Raw genomic sequence first — 22,579 nt, 5'->3', positions numbered from 1 at the left:
ACCAATCCAGATGACAACTGAGGAAATAGCAAAGAGAAGTCTCAGTTGCTCTGCAAGTCTAGAAAATAACCAACTCCAAGTGGAAAAAAAGTGTGGAGATGCGTAGGAAAGAATAATAACTGTTCTACTTGAGCATATGGAAAGTATTATTTATGGGCATGTGGAAGAGATGTTGTAACATATGGGAGCAATTAACAATAGGAACACAGCAAGTCAGGCAAATGAAGAAATGAGGTAATTATTAATGCCATGAAAATAAACAGTTTATAAGAAAGTAGAGATGATTACAGCTTCTCTTTTTCTCAGCATTGAACAGTGTTTCCATGGTCATAATAATCACAGAGTGACAACTGTTCTAACCAAAATGTAATATTGTGTTGGCAGAGGAGGCAGCAGCTGGAGAGGGAATAGGGCACAGACGACAGGATTACGTCCTTGTATGCCACCTCAGGAAGATAAGGTCAAAAATTGGTAAGTCAACAAACTGCAGTATAAAATACAAGGTAGCAAATAAGAAAAACAGCTAAAGACTGAGAGTGGTTGCCACTCAGGGAAGACTTAGATAAGAGAAGGGAAGAGGACTGCTGTTTTTCCACTAAAAACCTTTAACAGTGTTCGATTATTGCCTTGCTAAAAAGATAAAAGTTAAATTGTCATTTTATAACAAAAACAAGCATGTTCACTGTAAAAATTAAGACAAGTTAGGGACCTCCTCGTGGCCTGGTGATCAGGAATCTGCCTGCCGATGTGGGGGACGTGGGTTCGATCCCTGGTCCGGGAAGACTCCACGTGTCGTGGGGCAGCTAAGCCTGTGTGTCATGAGTGGGCCCTCAGCTCTGGAGACTGTGCCCCGAACAACAGACGCCACTTCGATGGGAAGCCCACACACCCTGGCTAGAGAGAGCCTATGTGCAGCAATGAGGACCCAGCACACCCCAGAATAAATAAAATAAGTTAGTAAATAAATAAAATATTTAAAAAAAAGCAACTTAGAACTGCTTATTTGGTTTGGTCAAAAGTTATTCAATATACACTCACTGAAATGTTTAAATTTAAAGACTGATAACTCCAAAAGTTGATAAGAGAATAAGGCAAGTAAAACTGATACACTGACAGTGGAAGTGGAAAAATGGAACTCTCAATTTTGAGAAAAATTCTAGCAGTTTGTACAAAACTAAATATGATCCAGCAGTTCTATTCCTATGTGTTTACTCAAGAGAAATAAAGATTTATGTTAACAAAAAGGCTTGTATATGATTATTGATTGCAGATTTATTCATAACAGACCCTAACAAGAAATAGTCACGGGCTTCCATTAACAGAAGAATGGATAATAAATTGTGACACATTCATGTAATTGAATATTATTTAGTGTTATGGACTGAATTGTGACCCCCCATAATTTATATGCTGAAGCCCTAATCCCTAATGTGACCATATTTGGAGATAGGGCCTTTAAAGAGGCAATTAAAGAGATCATAAAGATGAGGTCATAACCCAGTAGGACTTGTGTCTTTGTAGGAGGAGGAAAAGACACCAGGAATGTACATACACAGAGAAAGATCATATGAGGACACAGTGAAAAGGCAGCCATTTACAAGCCAAAGAGAAAAGCATCAGGAGAAACTACACCTGTCAATACCTTGATCATGGACTTCCATCTTCCAAAATTGTGAGAAGTCAATTTCTGTTGTTTACACCACCCAGGCACTTTGTAATGTCAGCACTACAGACTAATACAGTCAGCAAAACAAAAAAGAAAGAGAAAACAAAAAAAGACCACCATCATCAACACAGATGAATCTGAATAATACTATGCTGAATAAAAGACGTAGAGAGCAAAAGAGTGTACCCTGTATGATTTAATTTGTGTGAAATTCTAGAAAAAGGAAAACTGATTTTGGGGGGAAAACATCAGAACAATGGTTACCTCAGGGGCAAGCAGTTTTGAAGAGGACATTCAACATTTCTGTATTTTTTTGTATGTTAACTTTACTTTAAAAGGGAAAAAAAGGACTTTAAAATTTTTATTTATTTATAAATATTTTAATAATATTTATATTAAATATTAAAATAATTATTTTCAATACTTATTTTAAAGTAAATATTGAACTTTAAAAAGTAATATGCATGCTGAAGCATCTGAGCAGGCTGTACTGATTTTGCAAATTACTTTGAAATGTATCAAAAATAAGGTGATAGATGGATAGTATCTGAGCACACTGTTCAAAACTTTTGGACAGAGACACAATCACATGAGAAATCTTGAAAGGGAATTCCCTGGCAGTTCAGTGGTTAGGACTCTGTACTTTAACTTCTGAGGGCCCAGGTTTGATACCTGGTCAAGGAACTAGGGGAGAAGGAAATGGCAACCCACTCCAGTACTCTTGCCTGGAACAATCCCATGGACGGAGGAGCCTGGTAGGCTACAGTTCATCGGGTCGCAAAGAGTTGGACACGACTGAGAGACTTCACTTTCATGCATTGGAGAAGGAAATGGCAAGCCACTCCAGTATTCTTGCCTGGAGAATCCCAGGGATGGGGGAGCCTGGTGGGCTGCCATCTATGGGGTCGCAGAGAGTCGGACACGACTGAAGTGACTTAGCAGCAGCAGCAGCAAGGAACTAGGATCCCACAAGCTCCACACTGCAGCCAAATTAACAAACAGAAGTCTTTAAAGAAATTAAAGGTGTGCCTTGGCGATTCTCTCAAACACCAGTCTAGGAAGCTTGAGGGGTCTTGTCCAGTAATTGTCTCAGCTGTGGCCCAAGGTATAGAAGGCTTTATCGAGTCTCTTTGTTTTGTAAGTTCATTTGTATCATTTCTTTTTAGATTCCACATATAAGGGATGCCATATGGTATTCCTCCTTCTCTGTCTGACTTATTTCACTCAGTATGACACTCTCTAGGTCTATTCATGTTGCTGCAAATGACATTATTTCATTCTTTTTAATGGCAGAGTAATATTCCATTGCATAGCACATGGAACTCTACTCAATGTTATGTGCCAACCTGGATGGGAGTTGGGTTTAGGGGGGGAATGCACACATGTATACGTATGGTTGGGTCCCTTTGCCGTCCACCTGAAACTACAAACATTGTTAATTGGCTATATCCTAATACAAAATGGGCTTCCCTTGTGGCTCAGCTGATAAAGAGTCTGCCTGTAATGTGGGAGACCTGGGATTGATCCCTGGGTTGGGAAGATCCCCTGGAGAAGGGAAAGGCTACCCACTCCAGTTTTCTGGCCTAGAGAATTCCATGGACCGTATAGTCCATGGGGTCACAAAGAGTTGGACATGACTGAGCTAATTTCACTTCACTTTGATACTAAATAAAAAGGTTAAAGTTTGAAAAAAAAGATGGTTTATCTGGAAAAGATTTGTGGGTGTGACTTCTGCCTAATGGAGTAAATCCCCAGAAGAATCATAGGAAACCCACAAAATTCCTAAAGGAGTTATACATTCAGAAACTGAGAGGATCAGAGATGAATCCTCAGATTTCTATTGTCAAGAAGCAAGCTGAAAGAGCTGCTTAGTTGCAAATACATGTTGCCTTTCTTGTCTTTTTTTTTTAAAGAGAGGATGACTCAAAGGACATAACAAGAACCCAAAAAGCAGAGCCAAGAACCATGAGACCCTGAGCCTTAAGACTTAATCAAGAAACTCCCAACACTTTCTGAATGTTGTGGACCAATGACTCTTTCTTCCTCTGGTTTGAACAGAAATGTCTATAAAGTCATCCAGTGTTTGTCTCACTGCTTGATGTTGGATACATAGAGGTTAGATAACTTGTCTCTTTAGTTACACAGGTTGAGAAGAAATATACTCAAAAAGCTATACTTAAGGGACTAAATCCAAGGAAACTCAGCTGCACGTGGACTTGAATACAATGAAATTCTGGGCACTGAACGCACGCTGTAAAGGCGTGAGATTTTTGCAAGCCTTGGGAGGGGTGAACATATTCTGCTCATGTAGTAGTAGCAGTGTTAGTCACTCAGTCGGGTCTGACTCTTTCCGACCCCGTGGACTGCAGTCCGCCAGGCTTCTCTGTCCATGGGATTCTCCAAGCAAGAATACTGGAGTGGGTTGCCATGCCCTCCTCCAGGGTATCTTCCCGACCCAGGGATTGAACCCAGGTCTCCTGCAATGAAGGCAGATTCTTTACCATCTGAGATGAGCTACAGGGAAGAACCATTCTGCATATGGGAGGGATGTAAATCACTAGGGGTCAGAGGGCAGACTGTAGCCAGACCCCAGGAAATGAGCAGTGAACATTATATCCTGGAATTCATCCCCTCCTCTTAAATATGGATCGGATTTACTGGTCTACTTCTAACAGCATATGGAGGAAGTGATATGATGTCAGTTCTGGGTGAGTCTGAGATTAGTTCTGGTTTCAGTCTTGAATGATCTTGCTCATTCCCTCATGGGTCATTGGGCCTGGAGGAAGCCAGGGGCAATGTTTTGAGGCAGCCCTAAGGAGAGGCTCACTTGATGAGGAAGTTCAGTTCAGTTCAGTCGCTCAGTCGTGTCCAATTCTTTGTGACCCCATGGACTGCAGCACGCCAGGCCTCCCTGTCCATTACCAACTCCCAGAGTTTACCCAAACTCATGTCCATTGAGTTGGTGATGCCATCCAACCATCTCTTCCTCTGTCGTTCCCTTCTCCTCCCACCTTCAATCTTTCCCAGCATCAGAGTCTTTTCAAATGAGTCAGGTTTTCGCATCAGGTGGCCAAAGTACTGGAGTTTCACCTTCAACATCAGTCCTTCCAATGAACACCCAGGACTGATCTCCTTCAGGATGGACTGGTTGGATCTCCTTGCAGTCCAAAGGACTCTCAAGAGTCTTCTTCAGCACCACAGTTCTTTGGCACTCAGCTTTCTTCACAGTCCAACTTTCACATCCATACATGACCACTGCAAAAACCAAAGCCTTGACTAGACAGACCTTTGTTGGCAAAGTAATGTCTCTGTTTTTTAATAGGCTGTCTAGGCTGGTCATAACTTTCCTTCCAAGGAGTGAGCGTCTTTTAATTCCATGGCTGCAGTCACCATCTGTATTAATTGTGGAGCCCCCCAAAATAAAGTCTGCCACTGTTTCCCCATCTATTTGCCATGAAGTGATGGGGCTGGATGCCGTGATCGTAGTTTTCTGAATGTTGAGTTTTAAGCCAACTTTTTCACTCTCTGCTTTCACTTTCATCAAAAGGCTCTTTAGTTCTTCTTCACTTTCTGCCATAAGGGTGGTGTCATCTGCATATCTGAGGTTACTGATAGTTCTCCTGGCAATCTTGATTCCAGCTTGGGCTTTATCCAGCCCAGCGTTTCTCATGATGTACTCTGCATATAAGTTAAATAAGCAGGGTGACAATATACAGCCTTGACGTACTCCTTTCCCGATTTGGAACCAGTCTGTTGTTCCATGTCGAGTTCTAACTGTTGCTTCCTGTTGCATACAGGCTTCTCAAGGTGTAGGTCAGGTGGTCTGGTATTCCCATCTTTCAGAATTTTCCACAGTTTATTGTGATCCACACAGTCAAAGGCTTTGGTGTAGTCAATAAAGCAGAAATAGATGTTTTTCTGGAACTCTCTTGCTTTTTCGATGATCCAGCAGATGTTGGCAATTTAATCTCTGGTTCCTCTACCTTTTCTAAAACCAGCTTGAACATCTGGAAGTCCATGGTTCACGTATTGCTAAAGCCTGGCTTGGAGAATTTTGGGCATTACTTTGCCAGAGTGTGAGATGAGTGCAATTGTGTGGTAGTTTGAATGTTCTAGGGCATTGACTTTCTTTGGGATTGGAATGAAAACTGACCTTTTCCAGTCCTGTGGCCACTGCTGAGTTTTCCAAATTTGTTGGCATATTGAGTGCAGCATTTTCATAGCATCATCTTATAGAATCTGAGATAGCTCAACTGGAATTCCATCACCTCCACTAGCTTTGTTCATAGTGATGCTTCCTAAGGCCCACCTGACTCACATTTCAGGATGTCTGGCTCTAGGTGACTGATCACACCATTGTTGTTATCTGGGTCATGAAGATTTTTTTTGTATAGTTCTTCTGTGTATTCTTGCTACCTCTTCTTAATACCTTCTGCTTCTTTCACGTCCATCCCTGGAGAAGGAAATGGCAACCCACACCAGTACTCTTGCCTGGAAAATTCCATGGACAGAGGAGCCTTGTAGGCTATAGTACATGGGGTCACAAAGAGTCAGACATGACTGAGCAACTTCACTCACTCTGTTAGGTCCATACCATTTCTGTCCTTTATTGAACCCATCTTTGCATGAAATGTTCTCCTGGTATCTCTAATTTTCTTGAAGAGATCGCTAGTCTTTCCCATTCTATTGTTTTCCTCTGTTTCTTTGCATTGATCACTGAGGGAGGCTTTCTTATCCCTCTTTGCTATTCTTTGGAACTCTGCATTCACATGGGTATATCTTTCCTTTTCTCCTTTGCTTTTTGCTTCTCTTCTTTTCACAGCTATTTGTAAGGCCTCCTCAGACAGCCATTTTGCTTTTTTGCATTTCTTTTTCTTGGGGATTGCCTTGACCCCTTTCTCCTGTACAATGTCATGCACCTCTGTCTATAGTTTATCAGGCACTCTGTCTATCAGATCTAGTCCCTTAAATCTATTTCTCACTTCCACTGTATAATCGTTATGGATTTGATTTAGGTCATACCTGAATGGCCTAGTGGTTTTCCCTACTTTCTTTGATTTAAGTCTGAATATGGCAATAAGGAGTTCATGATCTGAGCCACAGTCAGTTCCTGGTCTTGTTTTTGCTGATTGTATAGAGCTTCCCCATCTTTGGCTGCAAAGAATATAATCAGTCTGATTTTGGTGTTGACCAACTGGTGATGTCCATGTGTAGAGTCTCCTCTTGTGTTGTTGGAAGACGGTGTTTGCTATGACCAGTGCGTTCTCTTGGCAGAACTCTTATTAGCCTTTGCCCTGCTTCATTCTGTACCCCAAGGCCAAATTTGCCTGTTACTACAGGTTTTTCTTGACTTCCTACTTTTGCATTCCAGTCCCCTATAATGAAAAAGACATCTTCTTTGGGTGTTAGTTCTAAAAGGTCTTGTAGGTCTTCATAGAGCCACTCAACTTCAGCTTCTTCAGCATTACTGGTTGGGGCATAGACTTGGATTACTGTGAATCTGTCGTTTTTGAGATTGCATCCAAGTACTGCATTTCAGACTTTTTTGTTGACTATGATGGCTACTCCATTTCCTCTAAGGGATTCTTGCCCACAGTAGTAGATATAATGGTCATTTGAGTTAAATTCACCCATTCCAGTCCATTTTAGTTCGCTGATTCCTAAAATGTCAACATTCACCCTTGCCATCTCCTGTTTGACCACTTCCAATTTGCCTTGATTCAGGGACCTAACATTCCAGGTTCCTATGCAATATTGTTCTTTACAGCATCGGACCTTGTTTCCATCACCAGTCACATCTACAACGGGGTGTTGTTTTTGCTTTGGCTCCATCCCTTCATTCTTTCTGGAGTTATTTCTCCGCTGATCTCCAGTACGATATTGGGCACCTACTGACCTGGGGAGTTCATCTTTCAGTGTCCTAATTTTTTGCCTTTTCATACTGTTCATGGGGTTCTCAAGGCAAAAATACTGAAGTGGTTTGTCAGTGGTCCAGTGGACCACATTTTGTCAGAACTCTCCATCATGACCCGTTCATCTTGGGTGGCCCTACACGGAATGGCTCAGAGTTTCACTGAGTTAGACAAGGCTATAGTCCATGTGATTAGATTGGTTAGTTTTCTGTGATTGTGGTTTTTAGTCTGTTTGCCCTCTGATGGAGGATAAGGAAGTGAGGCCTGCCAACAGTCACCTGAATGAGTGTTGAGGAGGATTCTTCACAATGGAGCCACTAACCCTCAGCTCATAACCTGACTGACGACTGATGAGATATAGGTAACAGAAGCTGAGATCAGAAATCTTTTCTGTTTTAAGCTACTAACTTTGAAGGTAATTTGTTATGCAACGAGAGATTACTACTAAGAGAGACAGAATTGAGACACCATATGGAAAGGAAGAAGGTAAATCAGAGAGTGGACAGGACACAGTCCTCTTTTTTCTTCATCAAGAGTAATACTGAAGTTAAAGAGCAGGAGAGATATGAAATGATCACTGTGAAAATAATTAGTAAAAAAATGCTGCAGTGAGAAAGGTAAGTAAGAGGGGAAAGTGATAAGTACTCTTGCTGAAGATTCTTTTATGATCCAAGGAGATAAACAAAAAGCTAGTTCAAGAAAAAAGAAGTTCAGTGTGGTCTCTGAGGGGGAGAGGATGGGTCATGGAACCATTAAAAGGCTACTGACATCATGGAGGCATCAATGAAAAGTCACGAAATCCCTCATAAGGGATTACATTCTGGGAACCATAATTACAAAGTCACTAGGGCAGGCTCTGAAATGACTGATGTTTAGGAGGAAAGAGGGTGATGCAATCTCTAGAAGTAGGGGAGTTCATGATTTATTTTGGAAGCAGTATTTGGAAAAAAAAAAACAGAACTCTTGGCAAATCTTTATACTCACATTATTAAGGAGGCCAAGGATGATTATTCAGATGTAAAATGGTTGCTAGAGATGATGTAGTTGTAAGGGTAAAAAACTTTTATAAAGTTATAAATCTGCTGCTTGAAAAACTGGACAGATGGGAGATGTAGACTCAGTAAGAGAAATGCAGGCCCAGCTAAGGCAAAGGAGGAAACGCCATCCAACTGGACACATACTCTCACCTGATGATATTAAAGTCTAAACGCACAGTACAGCTAGCAGCATAAGGCCAGGCAGCTGCTATGCAAGTTTAACAAAACAAAACAAACACAGAAAAAACCTTAAAGAACAGCAAACAAGCGAATTTGAAAAAACATTCAAAACTTAAATATAGCAAAAAATAATTTATTTTTCTTTTTTATCCAGCAAAAAAAAGTATAATTACTGTTAGAAAACAAATACTTGGTTATATGTGCCAAATGCACCTACGGCTGAGCTAGGTTACCACAGCGGACACAAATGAAATGCTGGTCCCTAAGGTGCTTATGGACTAGTTGGAGACTCAGCCTTTATGTGCATAAACAACTCGAGGAGGACTCAAGAAAGCAGTCAGCCAGACGAAAAGGTGGTCCTTGGGGTGGTGAGATGAGCTCCAGAGGGAGCAGAGCATCAGGAGACAGGACGGGGAGGCCAGAGAGGAGCTCGAGGGACTGTGTGGTGTTCGGGCCGGAAGAGGGAAGATTCCCAGCTCTAACATCAAGGTCGGGGACCCTTCAAGGAGCGGCTGATGACAGGACAAGGGTCAGGGAGCTGATGCCTCACAGCTGGGACATGGAGGGTTGAGACGGGAAGAGTGGTAAGAAAACTGGGATTCCAGGCTAGTCATTCATGCCTCCTCTTCACAAATGAGTGTCAGTTCAGTGAAGGTTCTGTGCCAGGGGCAGTGGAGATGCACAGAGGTGTACAGCCTGGTGGGGAGACCAGGGAGTGAGATGGATAACACTTAAATGAGGCAGAGGGCACAAGGAGATCCCTGTGTGAATTCTGATCAGGGCAGTAAAGACAGGCCTGGGCGAGTGATTAGGGCACTGTGTCTACCTAGGACCTTGATTCTTTAAAGCAATTTGTTAGCAAAAGAAATCAGAGCAGGTTGAAAGAGGTTAAAGTGAACAATAAAATCTTAACTTTTTGGGATTTTTTTTTCCCTTAGCAGAAAATACCAGTGGTATGTAACCAACAAAGCACTTGATGACACAGTAAATCTAATTTTTCCAAGCTGAACGAGGAAGGACAGGTGGAAAGGGAACTGGAGCAGTGTCATCCTCATGGGGTGCCTTGAAGGCAGTCAAATGGGTCATGACTCCTGGTACCCCTCACTCTGAGCTTCAGGTTCTTGGTCAAATGGGATCTCCCTGCCCTCCCAGGGCAGCTGTGATGATTGTGAGTCATGACCTTACACAGCGCCTGTGCTGAGTGCTCAACCAATTATTTTATTAGTGTTGAAACTTGGGTTGCTGAAAGATAGGTGAACGCTCATGGCAATTAAGAATGTGTTTAACTTTTTCTTCCTCAATTTTTCTCTTTTCTTCCTGTGGTTCCCTGTCATTTATCTAACTTGATCATGGGAAAAGAAGACTCAAGGAGGAAGAAGGTAAAAAATAGGTGGATATACAGCAAGGTGAAGGCTCTGCCAATAAAAAGACAGTAAAGATTCATACCTGAGTGGGTTTATTAATGCAAATTTATTCTTTCACCAAAGAGCCCAGAAAAAGTGAGGTGTAATCAAAAAGAAAATCACGGGAGAAAGTAAGGAAAAAGAAAGTCAATGGCTACAAAGGATACTGGGAAACAAGTTCTGCAGGGAGGCATCTATTAGAGGCAGAGGTTAAAGAAGGCACGACTATGGTGTGGTCAGTGAAGTAAGTTAAGGTAAAAATCAAACCCCATCTTGGTGAGATCAATTGAAAAGCTAAAGATGTTAACCTGTAGGTCTTAGAAAGAATGATTAAAACTGAAATTTATATAGGACCTTGGAGTTAAATATTTAATGGCTGGAGAGAAAACCAAGATGGATTATACATTAACTATGTAAATTTTTCTGCATCCCCCGCCCCACAAAGAAAAAATAAAAGACCTGAAGTATATTTCACTATAATATTTATCACTTCAGTGCTTACTCTCTGCCAACCACTATTTAAAGAGCTTAATAAGTATTAATCATTTAATCCCCAGAGCAACTCTGTGAAGAAAATACAATTAACACCATTTTACCAATAGAGAGATGAGGCACAGAGAGATTAACTTGCCCAAGGAATCACAGCTTGCAGGTAACCACAATGCAAAAACTGTTTCCCACAATTATCCTAAACCTGGTCATAAACTTTGGGTAGAGTCACCCTCTAGTGGAATGAGTTTAGGGCCACCTACAATAAGAATGGGCTTCCCTGGTGGCTCAGTGGTAAAGAATCTGCCTCCCAAAGCAGGAAACTCGGGTTTGATCCCTGGGTTGGGAAGATCTCCCAGAGAAGGAAAGAGCAACCCACTCCAGTATTCTTGCCCGGGAAGTCCCAAGAACAGAGGGGTCTGGCGGGCTACAGTCCAGAGGGTCGCAAAGAGTAGGATATGATTTAGTGAATTCACAACAATGAATAAGATCACAAGTCATTCCTGAGAAGGAGATGGTGACTTTGGACTGACAGGAGGTAGTCCTTTAAAAATCACACATGGTTACCAATTCGGTTAGAGGGACACATAAGGTGAAAAAGCTGCAAATGGATGTGAGTGGCCAATAAAAAGAATGAAAAGGCAATAAAAGACCATAAGTCCAAGAAGCAAAGTCTATCAGGTTCCCACTTGTGGTAATATGAAGGTGGAGAATCTCCGATAAGAATTCACACAACAGACATGATGCTAGGCAGTCATGAGGCCCTGAGAGCCTCCTCACAGTATGGTTTAGCCCTATGATCATGCATTGATTGTGGGGCTCATCTTGCCTATATTTATGCTATCTGTCTCCTCCTATGAACTATACCCAAAAGAATAAGGCGTGGTCTTTGGTAAAAATATACTACAAGAATCTGAGATATCATTATTGTACAATACACTTCTCTTATAAAAAAACAAACAAACAAAAAAAACATTAGAGGGAAAATAGACCTTGCTGGTCTGTAATTAATGAAGCCTGACTCTTTCAAAGGCAGAGAAGGTACAAGCTTCCCTCAAAGCCCACCCACAACTGGCACTGCAACAGAGGGAAGGCTGCAGAAGGGAAGAAGAGGCTGATTTCAGAGCCAACAACTGTGACTCTCACCGGTTTGCTTTTCTTGGACAGGGCAAGACCTGGAGCTGTGTCCTGCTGCGCCATTTCTGTGTCTCCTCCTCCTTCATCATCTGATGCTCCTAGGAAACATAAAGATTAAAAATTAGAGAAGCGCCTCGCTCTTTCTCCCATTTCTAGCGTAATCTTGGTACCATCTTTTCAGAAGGCTCTGTCCCTTGACTCGATAATTTCACCTCTAAGAAGCTGAATTTGAGAAAATGATCCAAAATGAAGATGGCGATTGAAGAACCAAGGTGGCAGCGTTACTTATAAAACTACACAAATGAAGATTATTCAGATCTAAAACTGAGACTGTTTAATTAAGGAACACACACTGAGTTACTCTCCATTTTCAGGTGGAAAAGTTGTTGCTTGGAGGGATAAGGTAATTTGCCCTAGGTCACACACCTGGGGACCCAGATCTCTCTGAGTCCAAAGTCTTCCCCCATAAGCGATGCTGCCTGTACTGAGACCCAGCCACCTCTCAACACCTGTGTGCTGGCCCCAGCGCTAACGAAAGAGAACGTGACAAAAGGATTATACATCAAGAGGAATTCTTATTTTAAATTTATAAAATCTTTCAACACTGGAAAAAGTAAATTCTTATCCTAAGAATCAGGAAAAAAGTTTTTAATAATAAAAGTTTTTAACAATTTTTCTGTTTAAAAAGCTCTTTTAAGGAAACATGGCAACCATGAGTTTTTTACTTCCCATAATGCTATCCTGTCTTTCAGATTTTAGTGGCTGTTCTCTCTGAACACATTTTTGAATCTTTGAAAGACTTCACTCACTCCCTTTGAGTTTTTCTGTATATCTCCAAGCCCAAAACGTGAGTCTTGAGTAATACTGGTCAGAATTCATATTTAGGTACAGATTAACTAGTCCGGTAGTCCTGAGATGGTTAGTTTTATGTATCAACTTGACTGGGCCACAGGGTGGTCCAGATACTTGGTCAAACATTACCCTAGATGTTTCTCTGTAGGTGTTTCTGGTTGAGATAACACTGAATGGGTGGACTGGAATAATGCAGATTGCCCTCCTTCTGTGGAAGGGTATAGCCAATCAGGTATGGCTGGGATAGAGCTAAAAGTATGACCCACCCTGAGTAAGATAATTTGTTCTGCCTTTGGACTTGAAACATTTGGCTGTTCCTGGATCTGGAGCCTGCAGGCCAATGAGCTGGAACTATACCATCAGCTCTCCTGTTCTCAAAGCCTTCTGACTAGAATTGCAACTAAACCATTGGCTCTCCAGGACGGCCAGCTTGTCGTCCCCAGTGCTGATCTTGGGGCTTGACAGCCTCCATAACTGCATGAGCTAACTCCTTTCCACACACACACACACACACACACACACACACACACACACACACACACACACACGACAGAGAGACAAAGAGAGAGAACAATAAATATAGATAGATATGTAGCAAAAATATCTATTTCCCTATTGCTTCTGTTTTTCAGGAGAATCTTGCCTAATAACTGTGTAGAGTGAAAAAAAGGACTCTACCCAATGAAGCAGTAGCAGGTAGAAGATTAACAGGGCTTTTTAAATGAATGATTAAGTTGGCATTAAAAGTATTTATAGAACTGTTTCTGGGAAGAAAGCAGTAGTAGTCATATTTTCCCCTATTCCTCCTGTTAAGTTACAGCAAAAAACCCTGAACATTATACATAAAACAAACAGAGGAAATCTCTGAAAGGTTGAGAGAAGAAGTCAGACGGGCTAGGGATCTGGAGGCCCACGGGAACAACACAGTGGTGAGCTCAGTAGGTTTTCTTTTAGCTCATTATCTCAGACTTGGAGCTAAAGAAGCTAGTAACTTGGAAATGCTAAGTGAGAGCAGAAAAAAGAGTCCCAGCAAATAAATGTATGCTCTATTTAACAAAATGACCAGGAAAAGGACAGCCTACCAAGACTGAAAACCTTTAGATAACAACTACTTATTCCAGCCAAACACAAGGGAAAAGCTGTGACCCTGCCTACACCAGCAAAGGCTGAGAGGGGAACCAAAGCTTCCACCTTTGTCTGGCTGTAATGAGGCATCCCGACTTCTCTTCCACCTTCCGTCAGGGTGGTGGTCAGAAGTGGTCAAGTAGGGACTGAACTCCTGAAGAGATTTTTGTCCCTGAAGGGTGGTGGGAAACCCCTGCTCTCTAGCCCCACCACCTCCAGTGCAGTTCAGTGGACATGTTGTGAGCCTGGACTTACACCTCCTACTGGTAGTAACGAAGGCACCTCTTCCCGACTAGGGTCAGAGAAAGCCTAGTAGAGAATCAGGACTCTCCAAACTGCCCAGTGGTAATGAGGCCAACCCCCACACGAGTGTCTTAGCAACCGCTAAAAAGGCTATACAAAGAGGTACACTCAAAAATATTAAGACAAATCAAAACAGAATTCTAAAAAGTTCAAGTAACTCACAAGAAGGCAGAGAAGATAAACAAGAAATAGCAAATAAACAGAAAAGATGAAATAAAGTGACAGATTTGAATCCCAACATATCAATAATTATATAAATTTAAATGATCTAAACACACCAATTTAAAGGCAGAGACTGACAAAGCGGATTAAAGCACATGACCTAACTATATGCTGGGGCTTCCCAGATGGCTCAGGGGTAAAGAATCTGACTGTAACGCAGGAGATACAGGTTCAGTTCCTGGGTCAAGATCCCCTGGAGTAGGAAATGGCAACCCACTCCAGTATCCTTGCCTAGAATATTCCATGGACAGAGGAGCCAGCCAGGCTATAGTCCATGGGGTTGCAGAGTTGGACATGACTGAGCATGCATGCAGCTATGTGCTATTTATAAGAAACTTATTTCAAATATAACAGTATAGCTAAAAGCAAAATGATGGATGAAATGTAATATATATTGATAAAATAGCAGGGGTTATATTAATACATTATACTCTATTAATTATATTAATATCAGCTTATATTAACATCATATTTATATATATCAGATATTAATATCAGACAAAGGTTGAATAAACTGTTTCTTTAGCCTGTGATGCTTTTCAGTTGCAAAAAGAAAACTACTTTTCTGAAGTAAAGATGCTAGTTCTGTGATTTCCATTAAAGTATGACAAGAACAGCATGGGGACCCAATCTAGCCAGCCTGGCTCCAGCCGCTGGATCCCTCCAGGACTGCCGGCGTTTGAGGAACTGAAGCCAGGACCGTGCCACTCAGTTCTAGCAGCTGATTCAGCCCACGGCGTGGAGTCACCACGACGGGGCCGTCTTGTTTCCAACTCCCGGAGGGGCCACATCAAAAAAAAAGAAAAGAAAAGAGGACACGACCAGATGGGATTCGTTAAATTCTTCCAGAAGTGGAGTCAAGTACACTGTTCTTTTTCAACCCCAGGCGAAAAGAGCAAAAAGCTAAAATTAAAAGTTGCACATATCTTTTTCCTTCAATCCCTGTCTTTGTCCTCTTTATGAGAAGTATCAGAAATCCAATTTCTCAGCAACTTCTGTAAGCTTCTAAGTATTTGCTTGCATGGACTCCTTCAAGGCCCTAGGGAGAGTACTGGCAGTGGCTCATAGTTAACTTTTCTTTAAAAATTAGCAAAAGAAAGATATATGGGGATTAAAATAAGTACAATAGACCGCTGTCTATTTCCACTCAGAACTCATCTCTGTCGCTCTCCTACCGAGTGATGTTGGAGCTGGAGTGAGCATTCTGGGGATCCAATTAGAAGGAGATGATTGGACAGACTCTGAGTTTAATGAAATATTATAACCTTATAATAAGGTTCATAATCATAAAGCCTATAGTTAAACTGCTGCTAGCTGTCCTGGTGTAGGAATGTTTCCAGGAATATTCCTGCCACCCTATGCCAACTTACCAGACATCTGACACAAAGTGTGCAGGGCGAGAAGCTGTGGATTGTAACACAAACACACTTGTAGCTTCCTTCCTTGGAACAATGCAGGAAGTGGAGGAGAAAGCAGATTTGGGATGAACGAAACCAGAAACTAGTCAGTGGAAAATTCTTCTAATCATCAAAAATGTAAAACTGTAAGCTGAAAATTAGGTTCTCGTTTTGTGTGTTCAAAATGGAAAGTCTCTCATATAGGAATATATTAGACAAAGCATTTTACAGTTTAAAAAAAAAAACACAGTTTTTTCTTATCTAATGAAAATGAATAAAATAAAACTTTTCAGAATTCTTGTGTTTATAACAGTCCTGTTATAACAATTTCTTTCATAACTTATTTGGTATCTGTAATTTTGTATTCTTTTCCTAAGAGGCCTCACCCCGCCACACTGCATAAGCTTTATGCCTCACAAAAAACTAGATCTGCCCTAGCTATAGACCTGCTTAACTCTCCTATGGTTCTCAAATTTTCTCAGCAGAATAAATTACTGAAACACACAACCTGGTAAGTTTCAAAAGCATGACGCTAAGCAAAAGAAGCCAGAATCAAACGGCTATATAATGTGTGGTACTGGGGAAGGCAGAACTATAGGAATAAAAAACAGATCAACAGTTACTGGGGACTGGAGATGGGAAACTTCTGGGGCTGTTGGAAACATTCTATGTCTTAATTGTGGTAGTGGTCACACAACTGTCAGTCATTCAATATGTGCTCAGTTGCGTCTGAGGCTTTGTGACCCTATGGACTGTAGCCTGCCAGGCTCCTCTGTCTATGGGATTCTCCAGACAAGAATACTGGAGTGGGCTGCATTACAAAAAACTCATGGAATCATACACAAAAATGGGCTAATTTTACTATGTAAGTTATTTACTATGTAAATTATTCCTCAATAAGCCCAATTTTAAAAAATAATGATAGAAGCTAACTTTCTAATGTCTGAGTCCACAAGCTTAACCCTCATACTACCCTTGCATGAGAAGATGGTGCTTACAGCTAAATGTTTAGCTAAATGACGTTTCCTTCTATTCTGGTTGCTGAGAGGTCTGTTTGTCCTTTTATTTTAAAATCATGAATAGGTGTTAAGCTTAATGCAATGCTTTTTGTTTTTGCATTTACTGAGATGATCATATAGGCTTCTCCTATAATCTGTTAATGTGGAAAACTGTAAAAATATGTTGTCTAATGTTAAATAAATCATTCTTGCTATTCCTAGGATAAATCCCAATTTGTCAAGATATATTTCTTTTTTAATAATGTTGGTTATATTTTGGCTACCATTTTATTTTAGACATTTATTTACATAATTTTCCTTCCTAGTATTGTTTTTGTCTGGTTTAAGTATTGAGGCTATATTAGCTTCATAAAAGGGCTTCCCTGGTGGCGCAGATGGTAAAAAATCTGCCTGCAAGCAGGAGACGTGGGTTCAATCCCTGGGTGGGGAAGACCCCTGGAGAAGAGAATGGCTACCCTCTAGTATTCTTGCCAGGAGGATTCCATGAACAGAGGAGCCTGGTAGGCTACAGTCCACGGGGTTGCAAAGAGTCAGACATGACTGAGCGACTAACACTTTCACTTTTTTTAACTTCATAAAAGAGTTGGGAATGTCTCCTCACTTTCTATTCTCTGAAATATTTGTATATAGTTAAGATGACTTGTTTATTGATATTTGGTAAAATCTGTTAGTAAAAGAAGCAGAGTGTAATATTCTTTTTGTGGGTATGTTTTAACAAATGCTTCAATTTCTAATGGTTATATAATCACTTAGATGTTTCATTTTTTTACTCCATTTTGGTAAATAATGTTTTTCCAGGTAACTTGTTGTTTTACTTTTAAAATTTATTGGAGAGGGGTGATCATTCTATGCAGATATGTTTTCTTTTTTCTTTTCTTTCATTTTTTATTTGCAACTTGTTTTTCTTGTTCTATCTTGGAGACATATTTCTTAAAAAAAAAAACTAGGTTCTTTATTATGCTTTCTATTGCTTCTTTGATTTCTAGCGCACTAATTAAGATTCTTCACTTTAAGTACACTCTATTGAGTTCTTACTTTTTGTAGCTGGATGTTTAGCCCACCGTTTTTCTCCATCTGATGTAAGCATTAAGGATATAAAATTTCTTGTGTGTGTGCTTAGCCGTTCAGTTGTGTGCAACTCTTGGCGACCCTTTGGGCCGTAACCCATCAGGCTGTTCTGTCCATGGGATTTCTCAAACAAGGATACTGGAGGGGGTGCCATGTCCTTCTCCAGGGGGTCTTCCCGACCAGGGACCGAACCGTTGCCTTCTCTGTCTTCTGCATTGCAGGTGGATTCTTTACCTCTTGAGCCATCGGGGAAGTCCATATATTTTCTTAATGCTTTATAACTTAATCTGAATACCATACACTTTAATATTATAGCATTTTCATCATTATTTAATTCTAAATATTTTTAAAGACTCTATAATGACTTTCTTTGACTGATGAGTTATTTAGAAGTGTATTGTTACATTTCCAAACAGATTTTTCAAAAGTTACCTTTTTGTTATATTGTGGTTGGAAAAATGGCCTGCATTTTTTAATAAAAGATTTATTTAATAAGACTTTTTAATAAAAGACTTGTTTTATTTTCTAGCACAGGGATCAGTGCACTTTTTAGGTTTTTAGGGCCACACAGAAAATAACTGTAGGATTTGCAGAGCAATAAGGTCTCTGTCAGTAATTACTGGATTCTGCTATTATGCAAAATCAGATTGGGTGTGGCTGTTTTCTAACAAACTTTATTAACAAAAATACATCCAGGTTGGATTTGGTCTATGGGTCATAGTTTGCCAGCTCCTGACCTAGTAGATAAATATTTATCTAACATATATATATATATATTTTAAATAGTTGACATACAATATCATATTGATTTCAGGTAGATTACATAGTAGTTTGATATTTGCATACATTATGAAATCATCACCACATAAGTAACCATCTGCCTCCATACACAATCCATTACAAAATTTTCAAAATAGAATATGCAGTATCTAATTGCTAGGGCACAGTTCTATACATAATTATGGATAGACTTAATTATGTTTTTCAAATCTTCTATATGTTTATGAATTTCTATGTTTTATCAGCTGGGCTTCCCTGGCAGCTCAAGTGGCAATTACTGACATGTATATTAACATCTTCCACTCTTATTTTGAATTTCTTCATGTTTTCTAGTAATTCTATCAGTTTTTAGTTACACATCTTATAGGTATATTAGATATATGCAAGGAGAACTGTTACAAGTGCCTGTTGGTTGATTCTTCCTTTTATCATCATGTAGGGACCCATCTTGTTTAAAAAATCCATCTCGTTTAATTTAGTTCAAATTCACTAATTTGGGGAGGGGTGTTCTGTATTTCTAGAGGTGGTCAGCTGTTCTCTGGGAAATCTAACTACACACATTGAAAACTCATGTTGGAGACACAGCTGTAGTTCAACAGTCCAGAGTGTTTTGCTAAAATTACTCATCCCTAGGAACCAGAATGTTTTATTTGGCCAGGCGAGGCCAAGCTGGGAACTACTCGTTAAGAACCGTGTTCCCAGCTCATTAAGGGACTCCCACCAGCATCACTGAGAAGGAACACAATTCCCACATCCAAAGAACAGGACCCTGTGAAAAATGAACTCAGTGAAGGCCCAAAGCAAATAACACAGGGCAGGGGGAAGGGCGCGCAGAGGATGTGGGAGGCGGGAGGGGAGGGGGGGGGGAGGGGAAAGGGAGAAACAGTGAGAAATGTAGCCAATGAGAGAAGAGGGCTCTCAATTCTGACTCCACGTGCACTAACAGTCATGCAGTGAAGGCAGTTTCATCCAAAATAATTACTACAGGTATGCCAAAAGGTAAGGGCTTACAATCAATGAGTCCCTGCCAGAAAAGAATCCGACACCTGCAAGTGGACCTCTCATTGACTCTTGGTATGCAGAACGCCTGCTTCTCCCTTTATCTCTTGTCATTTCTCCTTCTCTAACAAAATCTTAGTCCCACCTTCTGAAATTCAACACAAGTCATGTTCCCCCACCCCCCACCGCCACCCCATGTAGAGACCTTCCAAAAACAGAAACAAGAATATTTTAGGGCTATAATGTAGCAAAGAGCTGCAACTTTCGCTGGTTAAAGAAAATGCTGAGAAAAGAACAGGATCCAGCATGCAAACGAAGAATTACATGATCAGCAGCAGGAGGAATAACAAACCCTAGGCCAAGTCTATCGAGCCCGATCCAGGGCACCTGGCTGTATGGAAGTGCTGCTCTGAGAAGCCTGGGCAGGTTCAATGCTTGGCCTCCTGGCCTTTTCTGACCGCAGAGTCCCCACCTTGGATACAGGGACACTGGACCACTCAGAGTCTTCTGTAGCCTACTGGTGGTGCATTAGACTTTACATTAGCATGGCATATGCCTCTCTGATTTTGTTTCATTTTTCTGAGGTACCATCTGTTTCTTTTTCATTTGCATATGCAACAAGAAACTGGGCATGATTCACCTTTTCCAGCTCTCAGGCTCTTTAAGATGTTCTCTTCCTTGCTCCAAAAGATTCGACAAAACAAACGCTTCTGAATGTAAGTCCCCTGTGAGTGAGTTCTTCCCATCAGAACTTTTCCTCGAATTGCGAACTGGAAGGGGGAATGGGGTGGGGAATCCCTTTTCCCATTAAATTTTGCTATTTCCAGTGGCAACTGCTACAGCCAATAATGTTCCTATAAAGTTCCTATTTTCTGAAGATGTCCCTAGCAACAGTTCCATACTTTCTTTATAAAATATGTTTCCAGTTTCCACAGAAAACTTTAAAGTTAGATGGCACAACTCTAAACTGTTGTCATTTTAAAACTCTGAAAGAAGGTAAAGTACTAAGACCAATAACATCCCCTCAAAAATACGTGACCAAAGAAAAATATTTCACCTTCTATGGGAATCTGAAACACTACACAATTTGCTGCCAGTTACTTGTAACTATAAATTACACATTGTAATGTATAGAACTATGTAATCACTATGTTGTGGACTGGCAGCTAACATAATGTTACAGGTCAGGGAAAAGTGAAAGTGTTAGTTGCTCAGTCGTGTCTGACTGTTTATGACCCCCCTGGACTGTAGCTCGCTAGGCTCCTCTGTTCATTGAATTCTGCAGGCAAGAATACTGGAGTAGGTAGCCATTCCCTTCTCCAGGGCATCTTCCTGACTCAGGGATTGAACCCGGGACTCTTGCATTGCAGGTGGACTCTTTACCATCTGAGCCACCAGGGAAGCCCAATTATACTTCAAAAAACAAACACACAGAAAAAGAGATCAGCTTTGTGGTCATCTGAAGGAGGGGGTGGTGGGAGAGAGAACTGGATGAAGGTGGCCAAAAGATACGAACTTCCAGTTAACAATAAACAAGTATTAGGGATGAAATGTATGACATGATTATTTAACACTTCTGTATGTTATATATGAAAGTCGTCAAGAGAGTAAATCGGAAGAGTTCTCATCATTAGGAAAAAAAATTCTGTTTCTTTCAGTTTATATCTATATGAGATGATGAGCTTCCCTGGTGGCTTAGTGGTAAAGAATTCATCTGCAGTGCAGGAGATGCAGGCTCAATCCCTGGGTCAGGAAGATCCCCTGGAGAAGGGAATGGCAGCCCACTCCAGTATTCTTGCCTAGAGAATCCCAAGGACAGAAGAGCCTGGTGGGCTACAGTCCATGGAGTCGCAAAGAGTTGGGCATGACTGAGCAACTAAACAACAATATGAGATGACAGATGCTCACTAAACTTACTGTGGTAATCATTTCACGATGTACGTAAGTCAGATCAGTACGTCATATACCCGAAACTTACACAGAGCCATAATGGGTGTCCACCTCTCTGCCTGGAAAAGGTGTGGACATGATCCATCTTTAGCCAAGAAGGCCTGAGCTGTGTCTTGATGGCAGAAAAGGTTTACTTTTTTATGGACATGGTTGGACTCACAGGATACTTGTGACAGATTTTTCCAGTCTCCAAGTCACCCAACCTGGATAATGACTTGCCTCATGTTGCTCTGGTTTGCATAATAATAAAGACCTTATTTTAAAAATTAGATCTCAATAAAACTGGAAGAAAGGAAAAAAAAAAAACAAACCACACTTAACTAAATAGCAAAACAAACAAAAACATACAGGACAGGCTCCTCATAAAGGGGTAAAACACCCAAAGCCACAAGAGCCTGATCTCTTGTGTAAATGCTCACACTTAAGCCTGGCTGCAGTGGCAGCAAAAAAGAACCTTTAATGCCCAAACTGGGGGTGCCGTGGAACCTAATGATAACAACACAGTCCTTATTTTGAGCACAACAGTGTTCTAAATGCTTTACACATATTAACTCATTTAATTCACACGTCAGTCTTACGACATGGGTACTGTTACTATTAATATAATCTGTTTTACAGAGGTGGAGATGGAAGCACTTGCCCAAGGTTAATGAGAGAACATACCAGGATTTGGATCGAATTGGTTTTTATTCAGTTTGCTCTTAACCGTTATGCAATATGGGCTTCCCAGGTGGTGCTCCTGTAGAGAATCTGCTTGCCAATGCAGGAGACACAGGGATGAGGGTTCGATCCCCGAGTCGGAAAGATCCCCTGGAGGAGGGCATGGCAACCCACTCCAGTATTCTTGCCTGGAGAATCCCATGGACAGAGGCGCCTGGTGGGCTGCACCCCACAGGGTGTCAAAGAGTCGGACGTGACTGGAGCGACAGCACGGGTGCGCATTATGCAACACTGCTGCGCCTCTGACTTAGAGAGAGAACTGGGCGTCTCTCAGGTGGTACCCGTCATTAAGCTGGGTACCGGAATCACAGGCCTTTGTA

General features: G+C 41.0%; 1 protein-coding gene across 3 annotated transcripts in view; it reads right to left on the bottom strand.

Moving 5' to 3' along the window:
- The window catches only part of CMSS1 (cms1 ribosomal small subunit homolog), a 372,794-nt gene that overhangs the window by 25,834 nt on the left and 324,381 nt on the right, over positions 1–22,579 (bottom strand). For all 3 annotated transcript variants that reach the window (XM_043892584.1, XM_043892586.1, XM_043892585.1), the window contains one exon: positions 11,834–11,922. In XM_043892584.1, coding sequence (XP_043748519.1) covers positions 11,834–11,922 — 89 coding nt within the window. The remainder of the gene's footprint in view (positions 1–11,833; positions 11,923–22,579) is intronic.

The sequence above is a fragment of the Cervus elaphus genome, chromosome 31 (genome assembly GCF_910594005.1).
Source record: "Cervus elaphus chromosome 31, mCerEla1.1, whole genome shotgun sequence".
Taxonomy (NCBI): Eukaryota; Metazoa; Chordata; class Mammalia; order Artiodactyla; family Cervidae; genus Cervus; species Cervus elaphus.
Note: the sequence above shows the minus strand (reverse complement) of the source record. Positions and strands in the feature narration are given on the sequence as shown.